A 27,832-nucleotide genomic window follows, 5' to 3' on the forward strand; every position below is an offset into this window, starting at 1 on the left:
TAAAATCATATTTTTTTAAAAAAAATCCACTCCTTGTATACAAAGTGAATTGAACTTTGGGCTCATGTGACTATGAACTGGCTTTTCCCCTACATGAATGTTCTGGCAGGATGCTAAAAAGATGTGTAGGATTTAGGACAATTTTTCGCTGTGGGGGGCTACCCTTGCAATGTCTCCCCTGCAAGATACCTATCATCCATCACTGATGTCAGAGAAATGACCCCATCATGTGGCAGCCAAAACTTTAAAAATGTTAGGATGCTCCATGAGAAACTAAAACTTCTCACTGAAACCTGCTATTGTGGACTAACAACAGAAACGCACTCTCCCACAGCCTCTGGTTCATAGCTCTAGATGAAAATCGGTTAAGCTAGGGGCCTCCCTGGTGGCGCAAGGGGTTAAGCATCAGCATTAGGAAGCTATTCACTGCTGCTGCAGCACAAGTTCGATCCCCAGCCAGGGAGCTACCCACATGGTACAACACACCTCTCCTGTCTCACCAATTGCTCCCCTCAGCAATGTATTTCAGTCAATCTGAAGAGTGGGGAGAAGTGTTCTCTGGTGAATCCTCTCACCCCCCACACCTCTGGCCCAGTTTTTATATTCATAAATAAATAAATCTTTTAAAAAAGAAAAAGAAGGGCCTCCCCGGTGGCGCAGCGGTTGAGCGCTGGGTTGCGAAGCCGCCTGCGGCCTCAGCGGCGCCGGTTCGATCCCCGGCTGCTCCCCGGCCACTGGAGGAGGGTCCCACATGGCGCGCAGACCTCTCCTGCCGCCCGCTGCTCCCCTCAGCAGTGTACTTCGGTCCTTCTGCCTGCTCTGCTCCCCGCTCTGGCTCTGGTGAATTCTCTCACCCTCCCACGCTTCTGACTGTACCCAGTGCATGTATGAACAAACAAACAAACAAACAAACAAATAAATAAATAAATAAAACATGCCTCTATAAAAAAAAAATTAAAAAAAATTAAAAAAAAAAGATTTATTAAAAAAAAAAAGAAAAAGAAAATTGGTTAATCTACAAGGGTTAAGCAATCTAGAACTGTCCATTCCACCTCGCATAGCATGTTAGATCCTCCAAGGAACTTCTCAAGATCTACACATCGAGGTTCTTCTACAGACCTAGTGAATGGAGGGTAGGGCCCAGATATCTGTATTGTGAACACTCCCTAGATAAGGACACCCTTAGATCTATATTTTGAACACCATTTCTTCACCTTCATCCCACAGTGAGTGGGCACTGAACCTAGAATTCCTGACATTCCATCCCAGAAGCCCAGGCCCAGAGAATGCAGTGAAATCTATAGGTTCTTGTGTAGCCTAGGGCACTCAAATGCTGTGTGGCTTTGGCTGCACCATTTACCCTCTCTAGATCTCAATTTCCTCACTCAAAATTGTTAGAAAGAGGAAGCTGCTCTCCAACTCCCGGTCTAGAAATCTTTATGCCCCACTTAGGTAACACTTTCCAAAAACTTCTGTTTGGAAACTCTACCTCTCTGGCCCCCACATTTCCAGGAAGGGCCCTAGATCATGAGGTTGTTTGATGGTGGAGGTGTCATTGCTGGTCCTGATGAGCAGTGTAGCCTGAATGTCCAGGAGGACAGGCCCCTTGTCTCCTTCCTCACTCCCACAGTGTTGACACAGATGGAATGCAATAAAGAAGCCCAGCGTAATAAAAGTCCTCTGTAAACAGAGGACCAAGGGGGTAATTATGAACCTTAGCCATGCTTACTGCTTGCCTGGCCCTGCAGAACCGGTTCCCATGGTTGACTCACTCAGAGGGGCTGGTTTTTGACAGCTGAGCAGCTCTTGCATCTAGCACTCAGAGGTCAGGGCAGGAACAAAGGGCATTTGTCTCCACATGCAGATTAAAAACCTCCTATGTCTTTACAAATGAAATAAAAGATTTCTCCAGAAGTTTAAAAAAACTAAGGACACTTATTCTCCACGCTGAGGGGAAGTGATCAAGGCAGAAAGAGCAAGGACAGCTTGAGTTGAGAATGCAGGATGAGCAGGATTTAACCAGGCAGAGAGGGGTAAGGAATTGTGTCGCCAATGACCAGTGGGGCAAAGGCAGGTCAATGGTGCTAGAGAAATAAGAGTAAGGAACAAGGGAGAGGTCAGGGTAAAAGTCTATAGGGACGGATTTGTCAGGGGAGTGGGCAAATGTCCGTGTCTTTAAGGGTTCATGCAGGTTAAGTGACCCTGCATGAAGGTTAAGTCCATTTGGGAGTATAGGCTTCAGCCTCATTTACTCATTCATTCAGCTTTTAAACACTAAGCTGCAATATCCTGAGTGGAAATGTATCATTGAGCATAACAAAGACCACTGCCCTCATGCAATTTACATTCTAGAAGAAGGAAACAGACAAATAGATATGTGAACTAGAATTTCAGCAAGAAGGGGCCAAGGGCTAGGGAAAGGTGAAAGCAAAGTCAAGTATGAGAAATAGAAAATGTGGGGCATGAGGCAGGATGTCATGGATGCTGCAGCTTTAAGAAAGCTCAACAATTCAATTTTCCAAGCTGTGTGGAGTTTCCTCAAACTACTAAAAATGGAGCTACCATATGACCCAGCAGTTCCACTCCTAAGAATCTACCCAAAAGACACAATAACATTAATTCAAAAGAACACCTGCACCCCTATGTTTACAGCAGCACTATTTACAATAGGTTAGCTATGGAAACAACCCAAATGCCCAAAAATAGATGACTGGATCAAGAAGATGTGGTACATATACACAGTGGAATATTACTCAGCAATCAAAAAAGATAAACTCATGCCATTTGCAGCAACATGGATGGCGCTGGAAGGGATCATGCTCAGCAAAATAAGCCAGAAAGAAAAAGAAAAATACCGGATGGTTTCACTTATGGGAGGAATATAGGGGAACCAAATAAAGGATCAGGAAAAAAATAATAATAAAATAAACTTAACAGTCAATTACAAATCAGAGACTTTCTTCAGAGGAAGGGGAGGGAGAGGAATCAAAACAAGGGAGGGAAGAGCACAAGGGACTATGGTGATGGTTCACGGGTGACTTGGTGGTGGGAATTTTACAAGGACTAAACCTGAGAGGAGAAAGCAAACATTGAACAAAAATGTACAATGATGGGGCCTCCCTGGTGGCGCAAGGGGTTAAGCACCACACTATGAAGCAATCCACAGCCTCTGCAGCACAAGTTCGATCCCTGGCCAGCCAGGGAGAAACCAAATAGTGTGGCAGACTTCTCCTGTCCTGCCCACTGCTCCCCTCAGCAGTGTACTTCCAGCAGTTGCTAGTTCTATTCCCCACTCTGTCTCTGGTGAATCCTCTCACCCCCCACCTCTCTGGCCTGTACCCCAGCTCTTATATGCATAAATAAATCTTTTTAAAAAATGAACAATGATGTAAAATGTATATAAATAAATAAATAATTTTTTAAAATTTCAATTTTCCAGTCAGAAATCTAGACTTTCGGCAAAATTCTAAAATGGTGATGTCCTAGGGGCCTGTCAGGGTCAGGGATAATGTTCACCCTCTTCTATAAGACTGCATTAGTTTCAGCACCCAAAAGACAGAGCTCTGTTAAAGAGCCTGTTACTGTCCCCTTTGAGCCACCTTCAGATATTACCAACTAATGTTTTCAGATATCTGTGGCTGGTGCTTCCCTTTTCTCATTGCCAGAGCTGTCCAAAACTCCTACTATCTTGGGGCAGACACAGAGCCCTCGGCTTGCCCCTGATCTGCTGGGAAGGCTGTTGCTTCAGAAAGGAAGATTCCCTCCCTACAGCAGGAATGACGTGTCGCACTGACACCCAACAGTGTCAAGAGACCCCTCCTGGTCTCTTCCTGGTCCTGGGAGGCACAGGTGGTCAGCAGATCACTCTTTTTTTGTTTTTTGGTTTTTTTAAGGCTTTATTTATTTATTTATACAAGAAACGGGGTACAAGCCAGATTCGTGGGAGGGTGAGAGGATTCACCAGAGACAGAGAGGGAAACAAAACAGGCAGACTGACTGAAATACACTGCTGAGGGGAGCATTAGGCAAGGCAGGAGAGGCCCGCTGTGCCATGTGGGACCCTTGCCAGCCATCTGGGATCGAACCAGCACTGCAGAGGCTGCAGACAACTTCACAGCACTGTGCTCAACCGCCTGCACCACCAGGGAAGGCCCCAGCAGAACACTCTTGATTCTTAGTTCCCACCCAGATATAGAAAGCCAGCATAATTTCTGGTCTAAAGCTGCTGAAAAATGTAGGATCATGTTGTTCTGGACTAGTCCTGTTGCAATTGGACTAGTATTTGGTGACCATGACATAACTTGCTATATCAACCCTGTGTGTTAATTCCGTCCTTTTCCCCTATGCTAGAGAAAGAAAATCTCTAAGTTGTTTGGTGATTGTCAAGCAATTTAAAAGGCCATAAAGGGGAAGAAGACCAAGCAACTCATTCAACTGTTTTGAAGTGTTTTTTGTTGTTGTTGAAATATACCAGACATACAGACAAGTCCACAAATTAAAGATTAGAGCTTCCTAAATACTCATGGAGTGAACATCAACATACACAGCATCAGGTCTGCATGTATGTGGTAAGTCCTCTGTCTGAGAGCTTGGGGTCCTAGAGGATACAGTATTTTTTTTTTTTTAAGATTTATTTATTTATTTATGCATACAAGAGCTGGAGTAGAGGCCAAAGATGTGGGGGTGAGAGGATTCACCAGTGACAGAGTGGGGAACAGAACAGAACAGGTAGATTGACCAAAGTACACTGCTGAGAGGAGCTGCGGGCAAGTCAGGAGATGTCTGCTGCGACATGTGGGTTGCTCCCTGGAATCGAACTTGTGCTGCAGTGGCTGCAGATTGCTTCATAGGTTGTGTCTTAACCCTCGTGCCTCCAGGGAGGCCCCAGGATACAGTATTCTGATTTCTATCCAAAGATCAGCAAGCAACCAATGAAGTTATTTAAATTTAGGAGCTGACTACAGCACATTTGTATTTTAAAACACTCCCTCTGTATCATATGGAAAATTGGCCAGGAGAAGACCCAAATGCTCAGACAAGTTACAAGATGTTTGCATTCCTCCAGGCAAAGAATGAAGATGGCTTTCTAGGGCAGAATAATGGCAAAAGCTTAGAAGATACTCTTGCAAAGAGCACAGATACATGAAAACAAGATTCCCAGAGCTAGAGGTTCCCTGTGTCCTGGTCAGCAGGCTCCCAGGTGTGACCTCAAGCTACACCAGAGAAGTTACAGTCATAGTTCAAGGGAAATTCACTATCTAATAGACAAAACTAACTAGTGACAGCAGAATTGGAGTACCTCTTACTTAACCATGGGGTTCTTTTTGATGGTGTCCCTTAAAATCGGTTGTAGCAGTAGCCAACTGAGCAGTGACCTCCAGGCTGATACTCTTTTTATGTACCTTAGTGTTGTCAGTTGAATTGTGTTCCCCAATAACTCATATATTGAAGGCCTAATCCCCAATACCTTAAAATGAGACATTATTTGAAAATGAGATCATTGCAGCTGTAATTAGTTGAGATAAGGTCATACTATAGTAGGAATATTCATTTTTACAAGAACGGGGTACAGGCCAGATGTGTGGGAGGGTGAGAGGATTCATCAGAGACAGAGTGGGGAACAGAAGAGGCAGAATGACTGAAATACACTGCTGAGGGGAACAGCAGGGGAGACAGGAGAGGTCTACCACACCATGTGGATTGCTCCGCAGCCAGTGGGGATCAAACTGGCACTGCAGAGGCTGCGGACAGCTTCATAGCACTGCGCTCAACTGCCTGTGCCACCAGGGAGCCCCTATATTAGGAATAATCTAATATAACTACTGTCCTTATAAATGCAGGAAATTTGGACACAGACATGCACACAGAAAATATGGAAAGATAAAGGCAGAGAATTAGCTGATGCTTTTACTATCCAAAGCACACCAAAGATTGCCAGCAAACTGCCAGCTTAGGGGAGAGGCACAAGGCAGATTTTTTGTTACATGCTCAGAAGGAACCAGTTCTGCTGATATCGTGATCGCAGAATTCTAGTCTCCAGATCTGAGAGGCAAGAAATCTCTGTTGTTCAAGCCATCCAGTTTATGGTCCTAGCAAATTAATATACCTAAATTCTCAAACTAGCGTCTCCCTGATGGCTCAGGGGTTGAAGACAGCACTATCGAGCTATCACCAGCCACATGAGTTCGATCCCCCACCAGCCAAGAGCAACCCACATGGCGCAGCAGACCTCTCCTGTCTTGCCCGCTGACTCCCCTCACTAGTGTGTTTCAGTAGATCTGTCTGTTCTGCTCCCCATTCTGTCTTTGGTGAATCCTCTCACAACCCCCGCCCCCACACCTCTGGCCTGCACCTCTGGCCTACACCCCAGTTCTTGTATGCATAAATAAATAAATAACTCTTTAAAAATAAATAAATAAATAAAATTTCAAACTAGCCCCCCAAACTCCAGCAGGTTGACAAAGCAGGAAGGGGTGGGGAAAAGTCTGAAGCAGCCAAGTGTCAAAGCAGTGATTGGGGTGGGGAATCTTCCAGAAGTCCTGGGTCCACTGTCAATTGACTTCCTTGTGGAAAAATGGATCTTGAAGCTAGTCCTGCTGGAGGGGACTGCTACATTCAGTTTGGGGATACAAACCAACACCTGCCACTTAGGGAGAGACATCGTAGGGGACACTACTGAGGAAACCAGGCACTTGAACATAGTTCAAATGTCCACTCTAATTCACTCCTATTCACATAATTCAAATACTCTCAATGTTTAAACCATTTCTACTGACTGCCCTTGGAAATACCTAACTCAACATTCCCTAGTTATTGCATCATCTTAGACTCAAACTCATTCCATTTGCATATTCTTACAATTTGCTCCAAATACACAAATCTTCCCAGTTCTTTAAAGCAATTATTTATAACTACTTATTTATAGGCCTGCTCCTGACCCTAGCCACCCACCTCCAGGGAAGCTTTACAATCATTCTGGTGAGGAACAGAGGTCCTAAGGGGATTGCCCAATGTTGTCTCAGAACACAACCTCACAACCATAAAAACAAGTCAAAACCAAAGCCTGCTGTAATGAATCAGTTACAGGACATGTATAAACAAAGGTCGGGGAGATTGCCTGGGCCACATCTCAGGCTATATGGAAATCACTTAACCTGATAAATCTTCCATAACAGATAACCCATAGCAATAATCATTTATCAACAGATATGCTCATCTCTTTGTGAATTATATATCTGGAGAAGATGACCTCAAAGGGAAGACACCCATACAAAGCTCAGTTAACTGAATGCTCTTCTTGAATTTGGCCCACCAGGCCTCTTAAGAGCAACTTCTCTTTCCAACTTCATACTCCCCTTTTCTACCTCACCCTCAGATTTAAAGCACCAAACACAGGGCCTCCCTGGTGGCGCAAGGGATTACACACAGCACTATGAAGCTATCCATAGCCTCTTCAGCACGAGTTCAATCCCCAGCCGGCCAGGGAGCTGACCCACATGGCGCAGCAGACCTCTCCTGTCTCGCCCACTGCTCCCCTCAGCAGTGTATTTCAGTCAATCCACCTGTTCTGTTCCCCACACTGTCTCTGGTGAATCCTTTAACCCCTCGTACCTCTGGCCTGTACCCCAGTTCTTGTATGCATAAATAAATCTTTTAAAATTGCAAAAAAAATAAAATAAAATAGAGCATCAAGCATAGCTGGAGTGATCATGTAACTTATCATTCAATCTGGGATACTTTTGAGACTGAGGACATATTGGTAGGTTTTCTGGGACAACAGGCCTACACTGGACTATTTTGTTCAACCTGGGGCTGCTGATCTCATTAGCTATATGGAACGATTTAAAGTCCCCATAAGAGCCATGGGCTTTTATATCTGCACACTTTTGAGTATGCTTTCTTTTTTACCTTGGAATAATCTCTCCTCCCTGTTCTACTTGGAGCTCATTCCATACCCTCCTCTGTGGCATTTCCTCAAGACTCCTAGGTTGACTTGGGCACCCCTCTGCTGATCTCCACTGTCCCTAGCACTTTTCACATTCTAGCTTCATTTCTTTGGTTCCCTACAAGACCAGTAACCTCTTGAGTACAGGTGTTATATCTTTTCATCTTTTCATTCTCTAGCCAATTCCATGTTGTAGGCACTCAACAAATAAGTGTCTATCTATTCAATGATTTTGTGCTTACCTTGGAGAAAAGGTGGATTTTAGAATTAACTTCAAAGGCAGCCTAAACTTGATTCATGTGGCCAAAGGTAGACTAAGAATACTGACTGGATGCCTCAAGGAGATATATTTCAGTTCAATATTAAGAAGAACTTCCTGGCCAACAGGACTACATCAAAAATGACCAGGTAGCCCTGGACAGTAGAGCATTCCTATCACTAGAGCTGATTTAGTGGCAAATACTACCATAAACTTGGTAAGACTCTTAGAATCAGCACTTAGTGGGTGAATGTCTTGGATAACTAGCTTAGACTGTGGGATTCATTCATTCATTTGTGCAGTGAATATTTACTGGGCACCAAGCATTGCACTGAGAGTTCAATGAATTAGCACAAAAGAAGCACACTTGTCTAACCAGCGTACAGAGAAAGGCCCTATGCTTGGTGATAAACAAAACAATGTGGCCTTTGACCTCTTGGAGGTTGCAAGCTTGCAGCACAGATACATGTCATTGTAAGAATTACTGAGTATTAAAAAAGAGTGTGAGGGAGAGAACTTGGGTAGAAGTCAGAAAAGAAGCATGTAAGTTGAAAAGGGATGAGTGTAGGAAGCTTATTTGGTTCTATGACCTTAGACCAGCCTAGAGAGCTCAGGTTTCTCTCTTTTCTTATGCCTGCTCTTCCAGTTGGGTGACCTTCTTAAGTAATGGTTTAAACCTATATATACCTGTTAATTCTGGAACAGTGAGTCCTGTTCAGGTGACAGATAGCCAAATGACTTTGATCATCTCAGGAAAGACAGGTGGGTGGACCATGTGGGGTCTTAAGTCATGTACTTTTCTTTCCTCTCCTCTAGTCACACAAGCTAGTCACACAGACTTTGGGACAACAGGCACAGGCAATGCCTTAGTGGCTATACCCCAAGAGCCTGGAAGAGACTCAATTTTCAGAGCTGCCAACCCTCATCAAAGCACCCAACAGTATTGGCCATAATCCAGACCTCCACAGACAAAGTAGAAGACAAGATAAGACAAGGGGCATGTGATCACAGGATTTTCTCTTATACACTGATGGGGGATAACACCAGGATTATATAGCAGCCATTCATTAAACATTTGCTTGATTTGAGTAAACAAAATTAAAAGTATGCCATTCATCAAGTCTTCACTATAGGTCAGGCACTGTGGTGGGTGATTACATGTGCATTATTTTATTTAAGCATAAAATAATCCAATAAGGTTGGCAGAATTGCTATCCTTATTTTACAAATGAAGAAATTGAGGATCTGGAAGTTGTCAAAACCTATCTAAATTTGTATAGCTAGAGAATGGCAAGTGTGTTTCCAGAGCCTGTGCTCTTCTCTGTGGATTTTCCATAGGGAGGCATGAAAACCCCCAAAAAGCAGAATGCGTCAAAACAGAGCTACCCTCTCTGAACTCCTAATGTCAGTGCATGTGCGCTCTACAGAGTAGCAGTTTAGGAGGAGTTCACAGCACAAACAACAACATAAGAAAAAAATGTTCTCTTAAAAATTACTCATATTACAAAGGGATAATCTAATATATAAATCTGTGTATCCATATAACAAGGACTAACAAATCAGCAGACAAAATGAACAAAGGATATGAACAGAGATCACAATAAATATATACAAATATGAAAAGATGTTCACTCTCACTAATTAAAGAAATGCAAACATTGATTAAAGAAGTGGCTATATTAATATTGTCAGATAAAGTAGACTTCAGAGCAAAGGAAATTACCAGAGACAGGGGACTTTATATAATGATAAACAGGTCCATCTATCAAGAAGAACATATCACAATCCTAAATGTGTATCACCAGGCAGTACAGTCATAAAATATGCAAATAAAAAACTGATAGGACTGAAAAGAGAAATAGACAAATCTAAAGTTATAATTAGAGATTTCAATGTCTCCCTTTCAACAATTGCTAGAACTGGACAGAACATCAGCAAGGATAGAGAAGAACTCAATGCCACTATCAACTAGCAGAATCTAATGGACATTTATAAAATATTCTACCTAACAACAGCAGAATATACATTTTTTCAAATGGCCACAGAATACATACCAATAAAGACCATATACTGAGTATAAAATAAACTTCAAAAAATTTGAGAGAATTAAAATATATAGTGTTTGTTCTCTAATCACAATGGAACCAAAGTAGAAATTGAAAGTATAGAGAGGGTGGAAAATATCCAAACATTTGAAACTAAAGCATAAACTTCAAACAATCCATGAGTCAAAGTAGAAGTCTCAAGAAAATAAAAAATACATTTAACAAAATGATAATTAAAATATACCAAATTAGAATTTGTGAGATACTGCTAAACTGAGAGGGAAATTTATAGCACTAAATTCATACATTAGAAAAGAATAGTCTTAAATCAATAATCTAAGCTCCTGCCTTGAGAAGGTAGAGGAGGAAAAGCAAAATAAACCCAACATAAACACAAAAAGAAAATAATAAAGATATGGCAGAAATCAATGAAACTGAAAACATAAAACAGAGAAAAATCAATGGAATAAAGGACCACTTCTTTGAAAAGAAAATTTAAATCGACAAACCTTTAGTGATACTGACAAAGAAAAAGAGAAAATCACAAATGGTCAATGTTATAAATGAAATGGGTTATTAATACAATCTTCAAAAGGATAATAAAAGAATACTAGGAATAACTCTTTGCATATAAATTTGACAACTTAAAAGATATGGACCAATTCCTTGAAAAACACAAACTACTATAACTCACCCAATGTGAAATGGATAATTTGAATAGCCCTGTAACTATAAAGAAAATTGTAATTTAAAGACTCTCAAAAAAAAAAAAAATAGAATTCCAAGTCCACATGGTTTTCCTAGAAAGGTCTAGCAAACATTCCAAGAAGAATTAACATGTATATTATGCAATCTTTTGTCCCTTCTCCCCCCCGCCCCAAAGTGGCAAGAACACTTTCCAGTTCATTTTATGAAGTTAGTATTACCCTGTTACCAAAACCAGACCAAGGCAGTATACAATAAAGGAAACCACAGGCCGATATCCCTCATGAAAACAGATATAATAATCTTTAACAAATGGAATTCAACAATACGTCAAAAGAATTATCCATTAGGATCAAGTGAGGTTTATTTCAGAAAGACAAGACTGCTTCAATATGTAAAATCAATCATTGTAAGCCACCATAATAGAAAGTTAAAGAAAAAAAAATGTAAGATCATATCCATTAAGGCCAAAAAAGCACTTGACAAAATTCAATAATATAAAAACCTCTCAGGAAAGTGAAAATAAAGAACAGCTCACCTTAGAAAGGAACACCTACAAAAACCCTACAGCTAACATTACATGTAATGAATAAGACTGGATGCTTATCCCATAAGATCAGAAACAAGACAAGGATATCCACTTTTTACCATTCTCTACTCAATTATTCAAAATAGTATTAGAATTTCTAGTGTGTGCAATAGGTAATAAAGACAAGACACACAGACCGGACAGAAAAAAATTAAAATGTTCCCTATGTGGGTGATATTATTAGCTACTTAAGGAAATCTATAACACATCTCCTTGGACTAATGAGCGGGTTCCCCAAAATCACAGGATACAAAACTAACAAAAAAGTCTACATACTAGCAATGTATGTGTGGACACTGAAAGGCAGGAGGACTGCACTCCATTTCCAGGAAGACAGAATCTCTGACCATAAAGAAAAAAGTAGGTTTCCCTCAGCAGACCGCATGTTCAGTTCTAAAGAATACAGTAGTACCCCCTTGTCTACAGAGGATATGTTCCAAGATCCCAGTGGATGCCTGAAACTACAGATAGCACCAACCCCTATTTTACGCTGTGGTTTTCCCAATACATACACGCCAATGCTAAAGTTTAATTTCTAAATGAGGTGTGGTAAGAAATTAACAACAATGATTAATAATAAAATAAAACCATGACAACACTCTACTGTAATAAAAGTCTTGTGAATGTGAGCTTTCTCTTAAAAAATCTTGTGACATGTAATATTTTCAGACCTCAGTTCATCAGGGATAACTGAAGGGATGGAAAATGAAACTGCAGAGAGGGGAGATTCTAGGTGTGGGGGTGGGGTGGGGACATGGGGGGGTGTGCAATGGGAAGGTGAAGCTGGTTTTACTCTCAGCTGTGTCAGCCCTGACACTGGGAAGCCCCCTAAGTATCTGAAAACATCAGGGTAGTCAGGATGGAAGAGAGTCCTCTCTTCTTTCAAACATGATATATCACTTATCATAACAGCCACCAGGATTCCCGAGAAGCGTGGAAGAGGAGGCTTTCAGAATGGATCACTTCATTTCTGCAGAGACACATCCAGGAAAAGTTAGAGCTTAAAGGGGGACACATACCTGTGTGGATGGAGAAGCATATGGGTCAAGGACAACATGGAAGTTCACTCCCCGGAGGGTGACTGCTGTGATCAGAGTCCCTCCCTTCAGCTGAGAAGGTTAGAAGTTTTGAAGAGTTCGGTTTTGCCTCAAGCAACCCTCCTTCATTTTCTTCCTCCCAGAGTGAAGCTAGAATCTAGAAGCTTTCAGGGCTCTGTTAGGGAGCCAGGGGTGCTGAGAACTCTTGAACAGAATCTTCTCATTCTTGGGACAGCCTCAGGCATAGCCTGAAAACCTTTCCTCTTTCAGCCTGTTTGTGCCCCTCCCAGCCTCTAACCCACCACTGTCTCATAGATTAAAGATAATCCTCACCTCCATTTTACAGGTGTCCAAGTTGAGCCTTAGAGAAATAAAGCAAATTACCCAAGCAATTAGGCAAAGGACTCATTTCACTAGACCCCCCTCCTCCATGAGCTACCAGTGATAATGACTCTTATGTCACTATTTCTAAGCATCACCGGTGTGCCAGGCATGTGGCAAGGTGCTTCACTTTCCTTATTGCTTTTGTCTTTCAAAACATCTTTTGTGAGTAAGTGAGATGCTGCATTTTATAAGTAGAGAGGAGCAACAATGAGCGCTCACTCTTGGTGCCAGGCACTGCTCTAAACACTTTCCTGTGCACTGTCACTCAGTCTCCCCCCAAGTCCTGTGAAAATCAGTGCAAGTATCACTCATTTCAGAGACACAGGACTGAGGCTCAGAGACACCAGGTAGATTGTCTGCTAGGATGTAGCCGGACTGGGATTTGAACTGAGCGTTATTGTGGCTGTTCGGAATCTCCGGCAGTACAAGCGACTTCCCCAAGGAGACATGGCTAGGTGGTGTCAGATTGAAACTCCTGGCCAACAGGAAGCACAGGACCTTCCCACCAGCTATCCTGCCTGGAATAGGGGGCACGGATGCTCTGAGTCACATTCACAGGGTTCCCTCTCTCCATGCCAAGAGATGACTCTGCATGTCTATCCTCAGAAACTGGGTGCATGGAGACAGAACCCGCTTAGGTAGCATTAGGCCCATTCTGTCTGACAGAGCTGGGATCCAACTCTTCCAACTTTCTTCGCCAGTTTTTCTCTCTCTGCCTGTTACTTGCTGGCTGGAACCCGCCCTGACTCTCATTTTCTCCCTAGTCCCCCCACTGAAAATGCCAAATGCAACGTGGAGAGGGAGCTCAGGAAGGGAGAAGATCCTCAGTGAGTCCTGTCTGCCCTCCAGGAGAGGTAAAAGGAGCTGTGTGGGGATGAGGAGAGGGGTTCTGGGGAGTGGTTCTGGAGTTGTAGGGAAGGGGTAACCTAGCAACCACTAGCTCATGCAGTCACAAAGCAGACAGGCTTGCCCACAGAACCAAGGAGCCTTCTCGGTGACTGGTTCTTTTGCTCCTTTCTGCTCTGGCAGCAAGGGCTTCCTACCCACATTCTATAGCGGCGGGCACTTGCCTTCGGTGAGTCCAGGGACCTCTCCAGGGGAGAAAAGAAACACTGCAGCCAGACAGGAGCCTGGGTGGGGGATAGGGGTGGAGCCCAAGGGAGCTGAGTTGGAGAAATATAAGTTCTGTTTCATTACTGATCTGAGCATTCAGACCCCTCCTGCCTGGATGGCTGGGGGCCCAGAGGAAAAGGGAAGTGAGGATGAGGGCAGGGGCAGTGGGCTCAGCCTGTTCCAATCTGGATAAGGCAGGCCTGGCCTGCTCAGTCTCTCTTGACTTCTCTGCAGCAGCTATGGGTGTGATCCATTCATGGCTAATAAAATCAATTGAGTGGGTTCACGTCTAACATTTACAAAATGAAAGCCAAAAGTAGAAAGAAGATGTGAGTCTGCATCAAATGAAGCAAGGGTAAGTATGGCTTGGGGATCTCCTTGCTTCAGTTTCATATCCACAAACCTATGCTCATGCATGTGTTAATTGGGTCATGAGGCAAAAATGAGTTTCTTACTGTGATCATAGTCAAAAGCATTTTGAAAGTGTATATTATGAAAAATATCTTTTCCTACTGGCAGGTGGGTTTGGGGCTATCCTCAAGCCTGTGGCATCTAAGTGCTCTAGGGCACAGGACCCCCACCCTACCCTCATCCAAAGCTCCCTTAAAAGGAAGAACTCTTTCTCTTTTCAAGAAAGAGCCTTTGAATCAGAATGCCTGGTTCCTTGCTGGGTGACCCCAAAGAGTCTTCTCTTTCTCCACCTCAGAGAGTGTGACCCACCCTCCCCACCAAGTTTGGCCCTGGGAATTTCTGTGATTCTGAGGGTTAATTTGAAGAATGCACTGATTTTCTGTCCTAAACCCATTCCTGGCACCTGCAACCCCAGTACTTTGGAGATATATATATATATATATATATATTCAGGTCCAGAGATTTAGATTAATCACAATCCTTAGGTTTGACATCCATCGTCTTTCATCCATTTAATTTCATTAGTTAATAATATAGTGAACATGTGTAAATAATGTTGCAAACCAAGAACTAGAAAATCACCACCAACACATCTTGTCTCCTCCCTCCTTCCCCTCCCCTCAGAAGTAGCCACTAGTCACTTTTGTCATTAACATTTGTTTTTTCCTTGTTTTATCACGCTTATGATAATTTTTCTTGCTTTTGAACTTCATTTTTCAAAAGAATCTTAGGCTACATCAGGACAGTTCCTTGACTTGTAAGATGTATCTGCTGATAAGATGCATCAATGCACTGACTATAGCTGTGGTTCATTCATTTTCCTTGCAATACAATGTTCAATTGTCTGAATCACCACAGCTTGTTTATCCATTCTTCTGCCATTGAACATTTGGATTGTCACCATGTTTTTGCTTATTTGAACAATGTGAGTTTGAATGTTCTTGCAAATAGTCCCAGTTGCACATCTGCAAGAGTTTCTGTTGAGCATGTATCTGGCAGAGGAGTTGCTGCATGGTATGGCATGCACATGTTCAATTTTATAAGATGTTGTCATTTTCCCCCCAAAGTGTTCTGGCTTATACTCCCATCACCAGTCTATGAGAGCGACTGTCATCTGTCTTCTGCACTAGTATTAAGTGTACAAGTCTTTATTCCATTAAACCCTAAAATGACTACGGAGATGACTGAATTGTCCCAGGATCCACAGATAAGGTAAGGTCCCATGTGCACATCCTGCTGGCCAAGGAAGTGGGGTAGGGGTGGGAAGGAAGACAAAGGTAGCCTGGTGAACTCAGCAGAGGAAAGACTCAGCAGTTTTTCCTCACCTTTCATTGTCACCAACCAGGCCCCCAGCGGGGTTCTCAAGCCTGAGTTAGCAGGGGTCACAGCCTGGGGAAAGGGAGGCCATGGTGGCAGGGGGCAGGGGCACTGATTTCTGGGAGTGGCTTCCTCTGTTACTTGCAGGGGATGAGGGAGGCTTCGAATTGCTACTTTCTGAGGTTTGCTTTATTTCTTTAAGTCCCAAGTCTCTTAGTGATGAATCGAAGATGGAACAGGAAACTCAGGTGCCTGATCAGCAGGATCCTCCCAGTGTCCCAGGGCGGAAAGTCTTACTTAGCGTATCCAAAGCCCATCTGTTCTCCTCCAATGAGACTCCTTTCCAGGGCCACAAGGAGAAGGAAATACAGACACCTAGCAGGCAGGTGGTACCACCAGGCCCCAAGTAAACGCAGCTGAGCTTGGATCTTTGCGGGCCGACCTTGACCTCTCCCTCTAGGGGAAAAAGTACAGCATACTCAGAGCAGGGCGGGCTGCAGGGTGGAGGCCAGAGAACCTGAGACGGCTTGTCTCCAGTGAAGCCAAGCCAGTAAGAGCTTGATGCTTCCCTGCGGCGTCACAGCCTGATATCTCTTCCAGGAGGTGCCCCCACAGGAAAGACTTGGTGGTGTAGTCTGGTTTGGTACCGGCTTTGACTGGGCCAAGACTGACCCAAGGGCATGGGGGGAGGTGACCACCTGTAGTTGACTTCTCCTGGGTTGCCAACAGTTTGGCTTGGGGGCAGGCCCTTGCTTGTGTCAGCCCATGTATATATATAATGGGTCTTTGCTCCATCCGAGGTGTTTGGATGAGTAGGTGGGTCTGTGATTTCTGTCTCTGGCTTTAGAGATGGTTTCTGGGGAGAAACTGGGATCCTGGGAGATCCCATCTGCATTCTCTCAAATGGATCCTAGCTTCCTGCTAAGTTATTTTAGGAAGGCTGCCTTCTAAAATCTGGGGCCGGATTGTACCAATTTGGAAAGGACTCTCGGAGAGACCCAGCTTTGCGTGCCATGGGGTGGTATTGAGATACTAGAAAACAGGCACTGAGTTCTGAGCTCAGATGAGCACCACTATGGGGGCTCCATTACCTTCTTCTTGATCCTGTCTTTTAGTCCAAAGGCTGAGCTGAAGCCTGTGAAGAAGTGTGAGGACAATCCAAGGCATCGAGGGAATGACGGGCCACAGAAAGAATTGGTGATCCCAGGGATCATGAAGTTTGAGCTGACCCAAGAGGCACCAAAGACCCCTAAGACCAAAACCCCAGGCGCCTATCGCTTTGGCCGTCTCAGTCACCACTCCTTCTTCTCCCGACACCACCCCCACCCCCAACGTGTGATCCACATCAAAGGTAGGGCTGAGGTAGGCCAAAACCTGGGTGGGGTGGGGGGTGGGGAGTGTTCTTGAAAACTGGAAAGGGGGGAGGCCTCCTGCTTCCAGGTTGAGGTCCAGAGAGGATGGGGACTTGGTCAGGGTCACAGAGCTGTTTGGCCACTGCAGCACTTAGCCAAATCAAGACTTGCCTTGGGAGTTGGGAGGGGTGGGGAGCAGAATAAAAGTCTTAAGGGCAGACTGTGTGTGTGTGTGTGTGTGTGTGTGTAAAATATAGGATTTCCCTCCTTGCTGGATTCTCCCATTTTACAAATCAGACAAATGGATGACATTTTGCCCCAGCTGCTCTCTGTTCTCTAGCTTAGGCCATTTCATCCCTTCACCCATCCATCCATCAACCATTTATTGTATGTGAACAATAGTTCAGGTATTTTTTTAGGTCCTGGGGAATGACAGTGAATAAAACAGGCAGCCCCTGCCCTGATGGGGTTGAGATAGTGGGGGAGGCCAGGAAAGAGACCAGGTACCAGAGTGAGTCTCAAGGCTGGAGAGGAGAGACTGACCAACAACAAGACATTTGAGCAAAGCACTAAAGGAAGAGGCATGAGCCACATGGATATCGGGAAGAATGTCCCAGGTAGAGAGACAACAAGCATACAGGCCGTGAGGCTAGAGCATCTGGGCACCGTTGCAGGAATAGTGGGGATCGAGGGGGAGAAAGGAGAGCATCAGAGAGTACATGGGCCCTGCAGCATTTGACATGGAGTCGTCTTTCCAAGTCAAGTAGGAACCATTGGAAGGTTAAGAGCAAAGCAGTGACAGGAGCGACCTACTGCCCTCTGTGTGGACAGCCAGAAAGGCGGTAATGGAAATATTAGTGAATTTATTCCAGAGATATACAGAAGGTAAAGCCGGCAGGATTTGCTGGTCGATGAAAAATAAAGTATGAAGAAGAGAAATCAAGGCTGATGCCTAGCTTTTGGCCTGAGCAACTGCAGTTGCATTGACTGAGACAAATAAGCCTATGGAAGGAGCCAGTGGAAGGTGGGGAAGGGTCAGGAGTTTGGCTGGGACGTGGGAAACGAGAAGTGTGAGCTGCCTTTCAGACACCCAGGAGGAGGTGGAGAGTGGGCAGCTGGGTGTGGAGTTCGGGCAGAGGCAGGTGTGAGAGCCATTCAGAAGATGGTATTTGAGTGGACATGGCTGGAGAAGATCGTCCGGTATGTATGCACCAGAGATCCGTGCATCCAAGAGAGGAGAACCTGGGGACACAGCCCCGGTACCCCAAGGTGAGAGGTTACAGAGATGAGAAGGAAACAGCAGAGGAGAGGAGGAGGTGGCAGCGAGCTGGAGGGAACCCAAAAATTGAGGGGTCCTGGCACCAAAAGGGAAAGGGAGAGGAGGCGACCTTTCTGAGTCCAAACCAGGCTGCTCCTCCAGGCTTAACCCTCTAATAGGAATAGCACATCACACAGCCCTTCGCTCAGAAGGGCCCTCGCGTGCAAACTGCCTGCCACCACCTCCGAGCTGCCCTGCCCTGTGCCCTACACAGGCTGACAGGTGGTGTGAGGTTCATTGTAAGAGTCTAGTGAAATCTCACTCCCTGTGATCCGAGCCCTCTTATCACAGACTGTGTTTTAATGCCCCCAGCATGACCTCTGTGTGCTCATACCTGCATGTATTACCCCATCATAGAAAACGCAAAGGACTCAGAACTAGGGGCCCAAGGCACCTGGTTCTTTCACCTCTGCCTAATTTACTGCGTGACCCTGAGCAAGTCCCTCCCGCCTCCATTCTGAGTGCCCCTGGGGTGGACCATGCTGGCTGCAGATTTCCTCCCAGCGCTGCGGATCTAAGGGCTGTGGGTACTGGGAGAAGGGGATGTTGGGGCTCTCCCTGTACACTAGCCTCGACTGGTCTCCCAGAGTTCTTGGGGTCCACCTGGGCCACCTTCTCACACCTCTAACCCTTCACAGATCTCACCGGGAAGCCCGTCTGTGTCGTCAGGGACGAGTTCTCTTTGGCAACCTTACCCCGCTATCTGATGGGGATGCCCACCATCTATGGCCCCATTGGTGACCCACAGTCCAATAAGGAACCCCAGCTTTCTTCTGGAGGTACTTGAACCATACACCTTCCCCATGGGCAGCCCTGCTTGGGGGGGTGCCTGAGAAGGAAAGGGCTATTGTTTTTAGGTCAGTGGCTTATGGTGGGGTCCTCCATTTTCCCCCTCATTTCCCTGGGCACCTGCATCTGCATTAGTTCTCTCCCTGCGCACCCCCGCCCAGTGGCTAACAAATGCACCCCTGCTTGTTTTTGAGTTTCTTCTGTACCAAGCAGAAGACAAGCAGATTTGGACAACAGTCTTGTGACTGACAGCTGGAGAAGGGCATGATATTGGAAATATTTAGTAACTTGTAGTCTCAGGTACCAGCTTATCATCTCATCAGCATAGAGCGTGCTGGAGCTGTGTGCCAGGGGCCTCTGCTTTGGCAAGCCTTGCCCTTTCCATACTAGGGTGTGGGAAAGTGGGTAGGGTGGGGAGGAAGGGAGATCCTGGGGGGCAGGACAGTCCTGTGCATGCACAGGTTTGGAAGATGTGCTGTAGTGCTCCTTAATAACCACTCCAGCAGTAGTTCGGTATTTAGTAACAGCACTTTTCCTGAATCTCAGTCCAGCTTCAGAGCCCTAAAAGAGGCAACGCTATAATGAACAATATACAACCTGGTACAGTCTCCAAATAAACCCCAGGCCTTGCACATCGAGCCCTTCCAGCACTCACCACACCCACGCACTCCCAGCCAATGAAATATTCCTGCTCCATCTCTCAAGGACCCTGCCTCTGCTTCTCTCTTTAAGATGTAGGGTGGGCATGGGTTCCATCCCCTGGCCAGCCAGGGAGCAACCCACATGGCGCAGCAGACCTCTCCTGTCTCACCCGCTGCTCCCCTCAGCAGTGTATTTCAGTAGATCTGCCTGTTCTGTTCTCCACTCTGTCTCTGGTGAATCCTCTCACCCCACACACCTCTGGCCTGTACCCCAGTTCTTGTATGCATAAATAATACTTTTTAAAAAAAAGATGTAGGGTACAAAGCTGGGGAGGGGAGCAGGCCTCCCAACACCCTGCACCACAGGGAGGGCAATGGGGAGAACCCAGATGTGGGCCAGCGGGATCTTGTTCCCTCCTCCCAGAGGCATGGAAGAAGGAGTTGAAGGACCTGGCCTCCCGGGTGGCCATCTTCACCAAGGAGAATGAGCTGAAGGACAAGGAGGTGGGTGCTGAACAGAGGAGCTGCCTGGGAAGAGAGGAAATGGATCCATTTCCTGTCCCAAATCCTTCCGAGTCAGTGGGACCTAATCAGTCCTAGAGCACAGGGTCATATGAGGCGCTGTTGGCACGGGAGGAGGGGCCCGGGAACACTTAAGGGAGAGGGTTGCAGTGAGGGCTCAGGAGGAGAGCATGTTCCTAGGGGAGACATCCCAAAAAGAGTGGGAGGTCAGCTAGTGGAAGGGGCGGCGCTCCCAGTAGAGGCGTGCAGCCCAAATCTCAGGGGCTGAAAAGTACAGGACAGCTTGAGATGGGGGGTGAGGGGGCAGGCGGCGGGCATTGGTTGGAGAAAAGGTGAGAGGGGACCAACTTTGAGTGTGGGCAAGAGGAGCTTGTGTTTCCCTCTGAACTTAGTATCTGTTCTCATAAGGAGTGGAGAATCACTGACTCAAGCAGGGTGGGGGTGATCGCATGGGGCCTTTTGCTGATAACCCAGTAAAAATAGTTGGGAGGCAGACTGCAGGGAGTTGGAATTGGTCCTGGGACAGGCCCAGCGCTGTGTGGCTGAGTAGGGTCCTGCCCCTGCCTGAGCAGCAGAGTGCTCACCCCTGCTCGGCAGCTGATTCCCTGCAGAGCTCAGCTTAGCTGCCTGGACCTCAGTTTTCTTATCTTTAAAATGGGCGGAAGGATACTTACTACCAGTCTTAACTGGAATTGCAGGGGCTGGGGACCCCAGGTCTCGTGTCCACAGTCCTGGTTTGGGAGGGTTTCCCAGGGCAAAGAAAAGATGCCAAGCTGTGGGGGATAAAACTGGGGGCAGCTGAACTACGAATTAAGATATGTGGGGGTCCTGACACAGGATATTGTTTGCAAATCCCTGAGGGACTGGGGGAAGGGGAGGGGCAGCAGGGCATGTCTGCCTAAGAGGAAGCATGAAGACCACCCAAGGAGCACTAGAACAGCCAAATGCAATGAAATTTCAGGAGAAAGAGGGAGACGATAGAACGATGAACTGGGGAGAGGGTCTAGGATGGGGTGGGGTGGGGCTGGTCTAGTCAACGTTCTGGATCCTCGCAATGTTTTGATGCTGGGATTCTAGGAGAAGAGGCAGTGATGGGCGTCCTAGGGTGTGACCCACCACCCCTCCTTTCCCCTCCCCTCCCCTCCCTTCCCCTCCCTCCCCTCCTCTCCCCTCCCCTCCCCTCCCCTCCCCTCCCCTCCCCTCCCCTCCCCTCCCCTCCCCTCCCCTCCCCTCCCCTCCCCTCCCCTGCTTTTCCTCTCCTTACCTCTCCTCCCTTGTGTCTGTCTCTGCCTGTCTCTCTCTCTCTGCCTAGAGTGTCAGGACACTTACGTCCCAGCAGAAGGAAGAGCCCCAGCGGAAACAGGGGGCAAAGTACTCAGCTGAGACAGGGAGGCTCATCCCCACTTCCACCAGAGCCATAGGCCGCCACGCCTCCCGCCAGGGTCGAAGGAACTATGCTTCAGGCAAGGACAGAGGAGTCCAGACCATCCTGCAGGATCAGGAGCTGTTGGTAAGGCCCAGGGAAAGCCGACGGCAGGCCCAGCAGAGGCCCTGGTCTGAGGACGACCAGGTGGTACCTGCCCCCAGGCCCGTAGCAATCCCCACTAGGATTCTTCAGACTACTTTTAAGTATGGCCTCTCCCAGGGGTGCTTGCATCTGATCTGAACACTCCAGACCTAGGAGCCAGGACTCTGGGTTCCAGTCTCCTGCTGCCTCCAGGTTTCTGTTAAGCTTTCCCTCCCTGTCAAGTCCTTCCCTCTCAGGGCCTTAGTTCCAGGATCTATCCAAATTGGGAGCATGAACAAGTCATCATGAAGGTCTGCTCGAGCTATGGCATTTGATGAGCTAATGAAGGCAGCTACAATAGTGGAATGACAAGCATGGAGATGAAGGTCCTGCCCACTGTGTCCTCAAAGCACTCCCGGGGACCTGTGCCCCGCAGCCTGGTCTCCTCATACTCCGAAAGGGTCTGATCTATGCTACGGCAAAGCAAAAAGACCACCTTTTCCACATTCAAGTTTCCCCTTCCCGGCCTGAGATGAGTCCATGTCTTCTTCAGTGGGTTACGGCACTGAGATATCTGTGTCCTCCAGGGAAGGCAGACACTGAGACAGCATCTGGGCACCTTCCCTGTGACCAGCACTTTCAAGCCTGTGCTCCCTTTGGAGTCCAGGGAAGTGAATAGAATAGACAGGGCCTGAGATCCTCATGGCACAATGGGGAGGCTGAGGCCCTGCCAGGTGACATTCTGTGGCCCAGGTCCCCAGAGGGAGCAGCAGAGCTGGGACTAGAACACAGTACTTTCTCCACCTTAGGGCGGCCTCACCTTGCCTGGAATTAGGTTCTCGGGTCCCGTGGGGAGGGGGCACAGGGCAGGTAAGTTGGATTGGGAGAATGGAGAAGGGCTCAGGGATAGACAGGGGAGGGGGTCACTGCAGTGAGTATATACATGGGGGTGAGGGTGGGTGCCCAAGTGGCATAAGCCTGGGGAGCAGCCTGCCCAGTTTCCACTCTGCCAAGGATGCAGAGACTTGAGGGGACTGACAAGCCCCTTCAAGTCCTGGGAAGAATAACCTGCCAAGCACTGAGGGGTTCCCACTTTCCTAGGACTCCAGGGGCTACACCTCCCACCACGGGTGCCAACCTCAGCCCACCGTAGCCATGGCCGCCGCCTGCAACCCTGCGTAGGGATCTCCCATAGCCCATCCGAGACAGAGCTGGATCTTTCTTTTCTTGACTGGAGAATGAAGGGGGGGAAAAATCCAGAAGTAACAAAGATGCCAAAGGCTGAGAAAGCTGGGAGCGAAGTGTACGAGTTGCTCTGCAAGAAGGAGCCCCCAGCTGGGCGGTTTGCAGTACCAGCCAGGCCTGACCTTCAGGCTACCCCCTGGGATCACCTCACCTCTTTTCTAATGTCTCCAGACTCTGGGAGCTCCAGGGTGGGGAGGAAGCCCGTGGGGTCCCTGAAGCTCCCACACCAAGGACCCAGGGATTCAAGACTCGGTGCGTCTCCAAGCAACTGATTGGCCAGCTCTGACTTTGCCTTCCCAGTGAAGGAATTGGGGTACAACCCTTCCAAGTGGGGTGAGGGGCCCACCTATATGATTCTGAGGCTTAGTTCTGCCACAATTTCCTTGTGAGTCATCCTCCCATGGTCTTGAATTCCTCATCTGTCCAGTGAGGAGCTTCCTCCAGAGTTCTCTGGAGAGAAGGTCCCCTGTAAAGTGTAAAGAACCATGGAGAGAGGGGGACCATGGGCCACCGTGGGGGCCAATGTGACCAAGCAGTGGCTGTGGGAGGCCACTCGGGAGGGCGGAGAGGGTCTGTGCTGCGGCTGGAAGGTACCATCTGGGCACGCTGACCAGGCCCTCTGCCCACAGGTCTTGGAGCTCCTGTGTCAGATCTTACAGACAGACTCCTTGAGTTCTATCCAGTTCTGGCTACTCTACGCTCCACCAAAGGGTGAGAACACAGCCATCCTGGGGTGCCTGGGTCCTTTTCTCACTGGAGATGGCTGAGGGAGGGCCTCCTCCTCTATCTCTGCCAATATGGATGTCACCTGGCTCCCACCCCAGGGCCCTCCACCTGGGATTCTTCTCCTTTCTCCTTTTGGGAGTCCCAAACTAACCTTTTCCAGCCGGACAATCACACCGCTTCCTCCTCTCCATGCCACAGTAAGACTTACATGAGGAGGACCCCTCCTTCATGCTAACTGCACGCAGGCCCCAGCACCCAGGAGGAAAAAATCCAAAGACTATACTCAGCAGACTCAGTCCTCACCCAGCACTGTGGGAAATGCACACATAGATACAAAACACACACACACACACACACGTATATGCACATGAACACACATGGACACACACGCAGACACGGGACAGTGCGTGTGTCTAAGTGGGAGGGTGAGGAGTGATGAGGGCCGGAGAGCTGGAGAAGGCTTCCCAGAGGGGAAAGCCAGGGGAGAAGGGAAGAGAAGGGAGGAGAGAAGCTTTCCAGGGTGGGTGGGGAGTAAGTGAGAGGGAGCAGTGGGCCAGAGGGTGTTAAGAACAGGGTGCACAGGTGCTTGTATAGCAAGAGTGAGGAGCAGAAGCACTGGATGCTCTGTACACACAGGCCAGGAGGGAAGTAAGGCCCTTCTTACCCACTACAGGGACCTGTGCCAGCTGGTTAGAGCAAGCTGCCCTGGGCCAGGGTTGGCGGGAAGCCCTGACCCCTGCTTCTTGCCTGTTTCATCTAGGGAGGGGATGGGGGCCTTGGTCTTGCCGCTGAGGACTTGTCCTGGCTGTCTTACAGAGAAAGACCTAGCACTGGGGCTCCTGCAGACAGCGGTGGCTCAGCTCCTACCCGAGCCATTACTTTCCATACCAGCAGAAAAACTGCTCGACCAACTCCAAGAAGTACAAGAATTACAAGAGAAACAACTACCACCACCCTCCAGGTGCGCTTGATCGCCTTCATCTGCCCTTCTGTATCCAGAACTGCCCCCTCATGTTCAGCCGCCTGTCCTCCCAAGTGAGGTCAGTGGGTCCAGAGAAGTGAGCCTGGTGCTAGCCACAGCCTGAGCTGGCTGAGCTGGCCCCAAGGAAGAGGCCCAGCCCCTTGCAGGGGACCTTCCACTTCTGTCTGTACTCTCTGAAGGTCGCTTTGCAAACCAGACCAGACTGCTGGCTGTGGGAATGCCTCAGGAGCTGTCTCTTGTAGCCAAGAGACCATCCAGGTCTGAATTACCCCATCTAGTCCTCCAGAAGCTCCTGGTCTTTGGGAAGACAAAAATAGGGGTGAAATGCTAAAACAGGGAGGCAGAAGGACCTTTCTGTCAGCATTAAGTCTGATGGAGAAAGAGAAAGGGTTCAGGAAGGCCCCACAAAGCAGGTGAGTAGGACCTGAATGTTAGTAATGGAACCAGAAATATTGAACACCAGGTACTGTATATCTTTCTGGTCCACAACCACTCACAGAAGCAGTATGATCTCCATTTTACAGATGACAAAACTGAGGCTCGGGGAAAGTTGAATGACTACTCACAGTTATCCTGTTGGTCAGCAGGAGAGCCATGCCCAGCAGCACTCAGATTTACCAGAGCTCTTATTAAAAATGCAGAATCCTAGAGATTCAAACCCAGCAGGGTGGGAATGAACATAGAGAATGTGTAGTTTTAATAATCACCTAGGTATTTCTGATAGACTTGTGGAACTCTGCAGGGTTGGATAGGATTTGAAGTTGAAGAGAGGGGGTAGGGAAATTCAGAAAAGGAGGTTGGCTGTGTGCATACTCTAGGGAATGTTGAGTTTGGGATGGTTGGAATATGGGTGGGTTTGATGAGAAGGGACTGGGTGCTCAGACTTGAAGGTTTGATTTCTTGCTCTCGTCTTGAATTTGGTTTTCTTTTCCATTTGGAGAGACCAGGGGAGACTCATGAGGAAGGCAGGCCCCACTGTGAGCTTGGGCAAGCCACCTCCCACCTTTGAACCTCAGTTTCACCTTCCCAAAACCCCTCTCCCAGAGTTGGAGACAGGAAAAATGATACTGGCTGCAGAGAAGGGCTTGCTGAAGTAGAAAGCTGATACAAGATGGAAGAGCATTATTCGTGCGTGTAAGACTTTCCCTAGGGCAGCAGAGGTCCTGGTCTCCACTCAAACAAGCAGGCTTCCTATTTTAGAGGAAGTAGCAGGCAGGTGAGGGTCTGGGGCAGGCAGGTCCAGGGATCTCCCTACAGCAACTGGGACAGCAAGGCCTTGGTTCCCTGTGGCTGCCGCAGGAAATGGAGTTACAGTTGCCAGGGTCCTGGCTGGGGCTGTGCCAGCCAGGAAAGAGACTTGCTGGCTCTCCAGGAAGGGTGATAACCTGCCTCTCCCAAGAGTGCCTTCCCTCCACTCCCTGCCCATCCTGCTATTCCGCTGTCATGTGCTCCAGCCTGACCTTCCCAGCCTCTTGTTTGTGTTGGTTATAGTCAATCCCTGAAGAAGATGAAGTCACCACCGGTACCAAAAAGCGAGAAACCAGGTAAGTCCACGCAGCAGGTCATGCTGGGGGCACCAAGGCTCATCCAGATTGGACTTCTCGAGGGATTCAAGTCACCCTAGAAATGGGTCTCTGCCCAAGAAAGTCTGGTTTCATCTGTCCACCCTTCCATCCACCCACCCATCCATCCATCCATCCATCCATTCACTCATTCACCCCACACATGCTTTTTTAGCAGTTGTATGTTAGGCTCTGGGCATCTGAGGGAAAATTCAGACAATCCCAGCTGTGGAGGAGCTTGTATGAAGAACTTACATCTAGTGAGGAGTAGTGCAGACAATAAATAAAAACATCTGAGAGGCATAAGTGCCTTCAAGCAGGTGATATGAGAAATAGCAATAAAAAAACAGACAGTAGGAACTACCAGCAGGTGGGAAGAGGCCTCCAAGAGCCGAGTGACAGCAAGGCCCCAGGCCTACACAGGTCTGGAGAGAAACTAGAAGGAGGGCAGCCCCTCTTCCCCCGCTGTGCTGGTGAAAGAGCAAGTAGGCCAGGATGGGGACTGGGGTACTCATGGTTTGGGGAAAGTAGTAAGAAATGAGATGAGGCAGGTGGCCTGTGACAAAGGCCAGGATATGGTTCTTACACTGTGTCTGGGGTGCACTGAAGGGTTTATAAGCAGGATGTGGGGGACCCCTATGGCTCCTGTGTGAAGATAGACTGTTACGGGACAGGAGGGCATAGGGGAGAAGGGGGGAGGCTGTTGTATGAAGCCAGTGCCTGAGACCAGGTCAGGGGTCGGGGGTTGAGGTGAGAGAAGAGGACAGATATTTTGGGGGTATGTTATTCTCCCCCAGACTAGACCTAAGTGCCTGACTGAGTGTCTAACACGAGGGCACTGCATAGACATTTGTTACCTGGGTGTAGAAAGGACAGAGAGTGGTGGTGAAGATCAGAGATGGGAGTTCACCCCTCTCCGGTTACCAGCAGAGCCCAGGGCCAGACTGAGCTTGAAAAGGCTCACCCATACCAGCTCAGGGCCTGTGGCGGCATGGGGTACTCCCGGGGAGGGGCCCAGACGCCCTCATCCTCTCCTGTCTGCTGTCTCCCTTTTTTCAGAATATATTGGGAAAGCGCAAGTTCTCCAGGTGCATTCAAGCGAGAACACAGAGGAGAAAGTGTTGATGCCCAAAGCAGAGGGCTGAAGACTTTTAAGCAAGTGGAGCACTTTGCTACAACGATGAATTGGGCTTCGGGGTTATCCCGATCTCGACGAAAATACCGCATTGTCTATCACATAGAGCCGATTAAAATACAGTCTCCTCTTTGAGAGGCCAGTTCCACTTTCCTATCTGCAACAGCTATGTGCTTGGGGTCATTTATTCCAAGAGAGGGGATGAGATATTCTGAACGATCCCCATTCATTTGAAGAGAATCCAAACC

General features: G+C 47.5%; 2 protein-coding genes across 2 annotated transcripts in view; one reads left to right on the forward strand and one right to left on the reverse strand.

Annotated features, from left to right (window-relative positions):
* SGPL1 (sphingosine-1-phosphate lyase 1) overlaps positions 1-12,626 on the reverse strand; it is a 72,317-nt gene extending 59,691 nt beyond the window's left edge. Inside the window, exon 1 of the mRNA XM_054690775.1 lies at positions 12,563-12,626. The gene's annotated coding sequence lies outside the window, so the exon portion shown is untranslated. The remainder of the gene's footprint in view (positions 1-12,562) is intronic.
* A 1,294-nt stretch (positions 12,627-13,920) lies between these two features.
* TBATA (thymus, brain and testes associated) lies at positions 13,921-27,740 on the forward strand. Its single transcript, XM_037497247.2, has 12 exons — positions 13,921-14,039; positions 14,315-14,432; positions 15,556-15,700; positions 16,008-16,187; positions 16,921-17,156; positions 19,114-19,254; positions 20,330-20,409; positions 21,740-21,937; positions 23,809-23,890; positions 24,722-24,866; positions 26,379-26,431; positions 27,509-27,740. Exons 3-12 carry the CDS (start codon positions 15,657-15,659, stop codon positions 27,592-27,594), a joined length of 1,245 nt encoding a protein of 414 aa, XP_037353144.2. The 5' UTR covers positions 13,921-14,039; positions 14,315-14,432; positions 15,556-15,656; the 3' UTR covers positions 27,595-27,740.
* Positions 27,741-27,832: the final 92 nt, after the last annotated feature.

Source organism: Talpa occidentalis, unplaced genomic scaffold (genome assembly GCF_014898055.3).
Source record: "Talpa occidentalis isolate TD23 unplaced genomic scaffold, MPIMG_talOcc4v2.1 talOcc4.8, whole genome shotgun sequence".
In the NCBI taxonomy this organism is placed as follows: domain Eukaryota; kingdom Metazoa; phylum Chordata; class Mammalia; order Eulipotyphla; family Talpidae; genus Talpa; species Talpa occidentalis.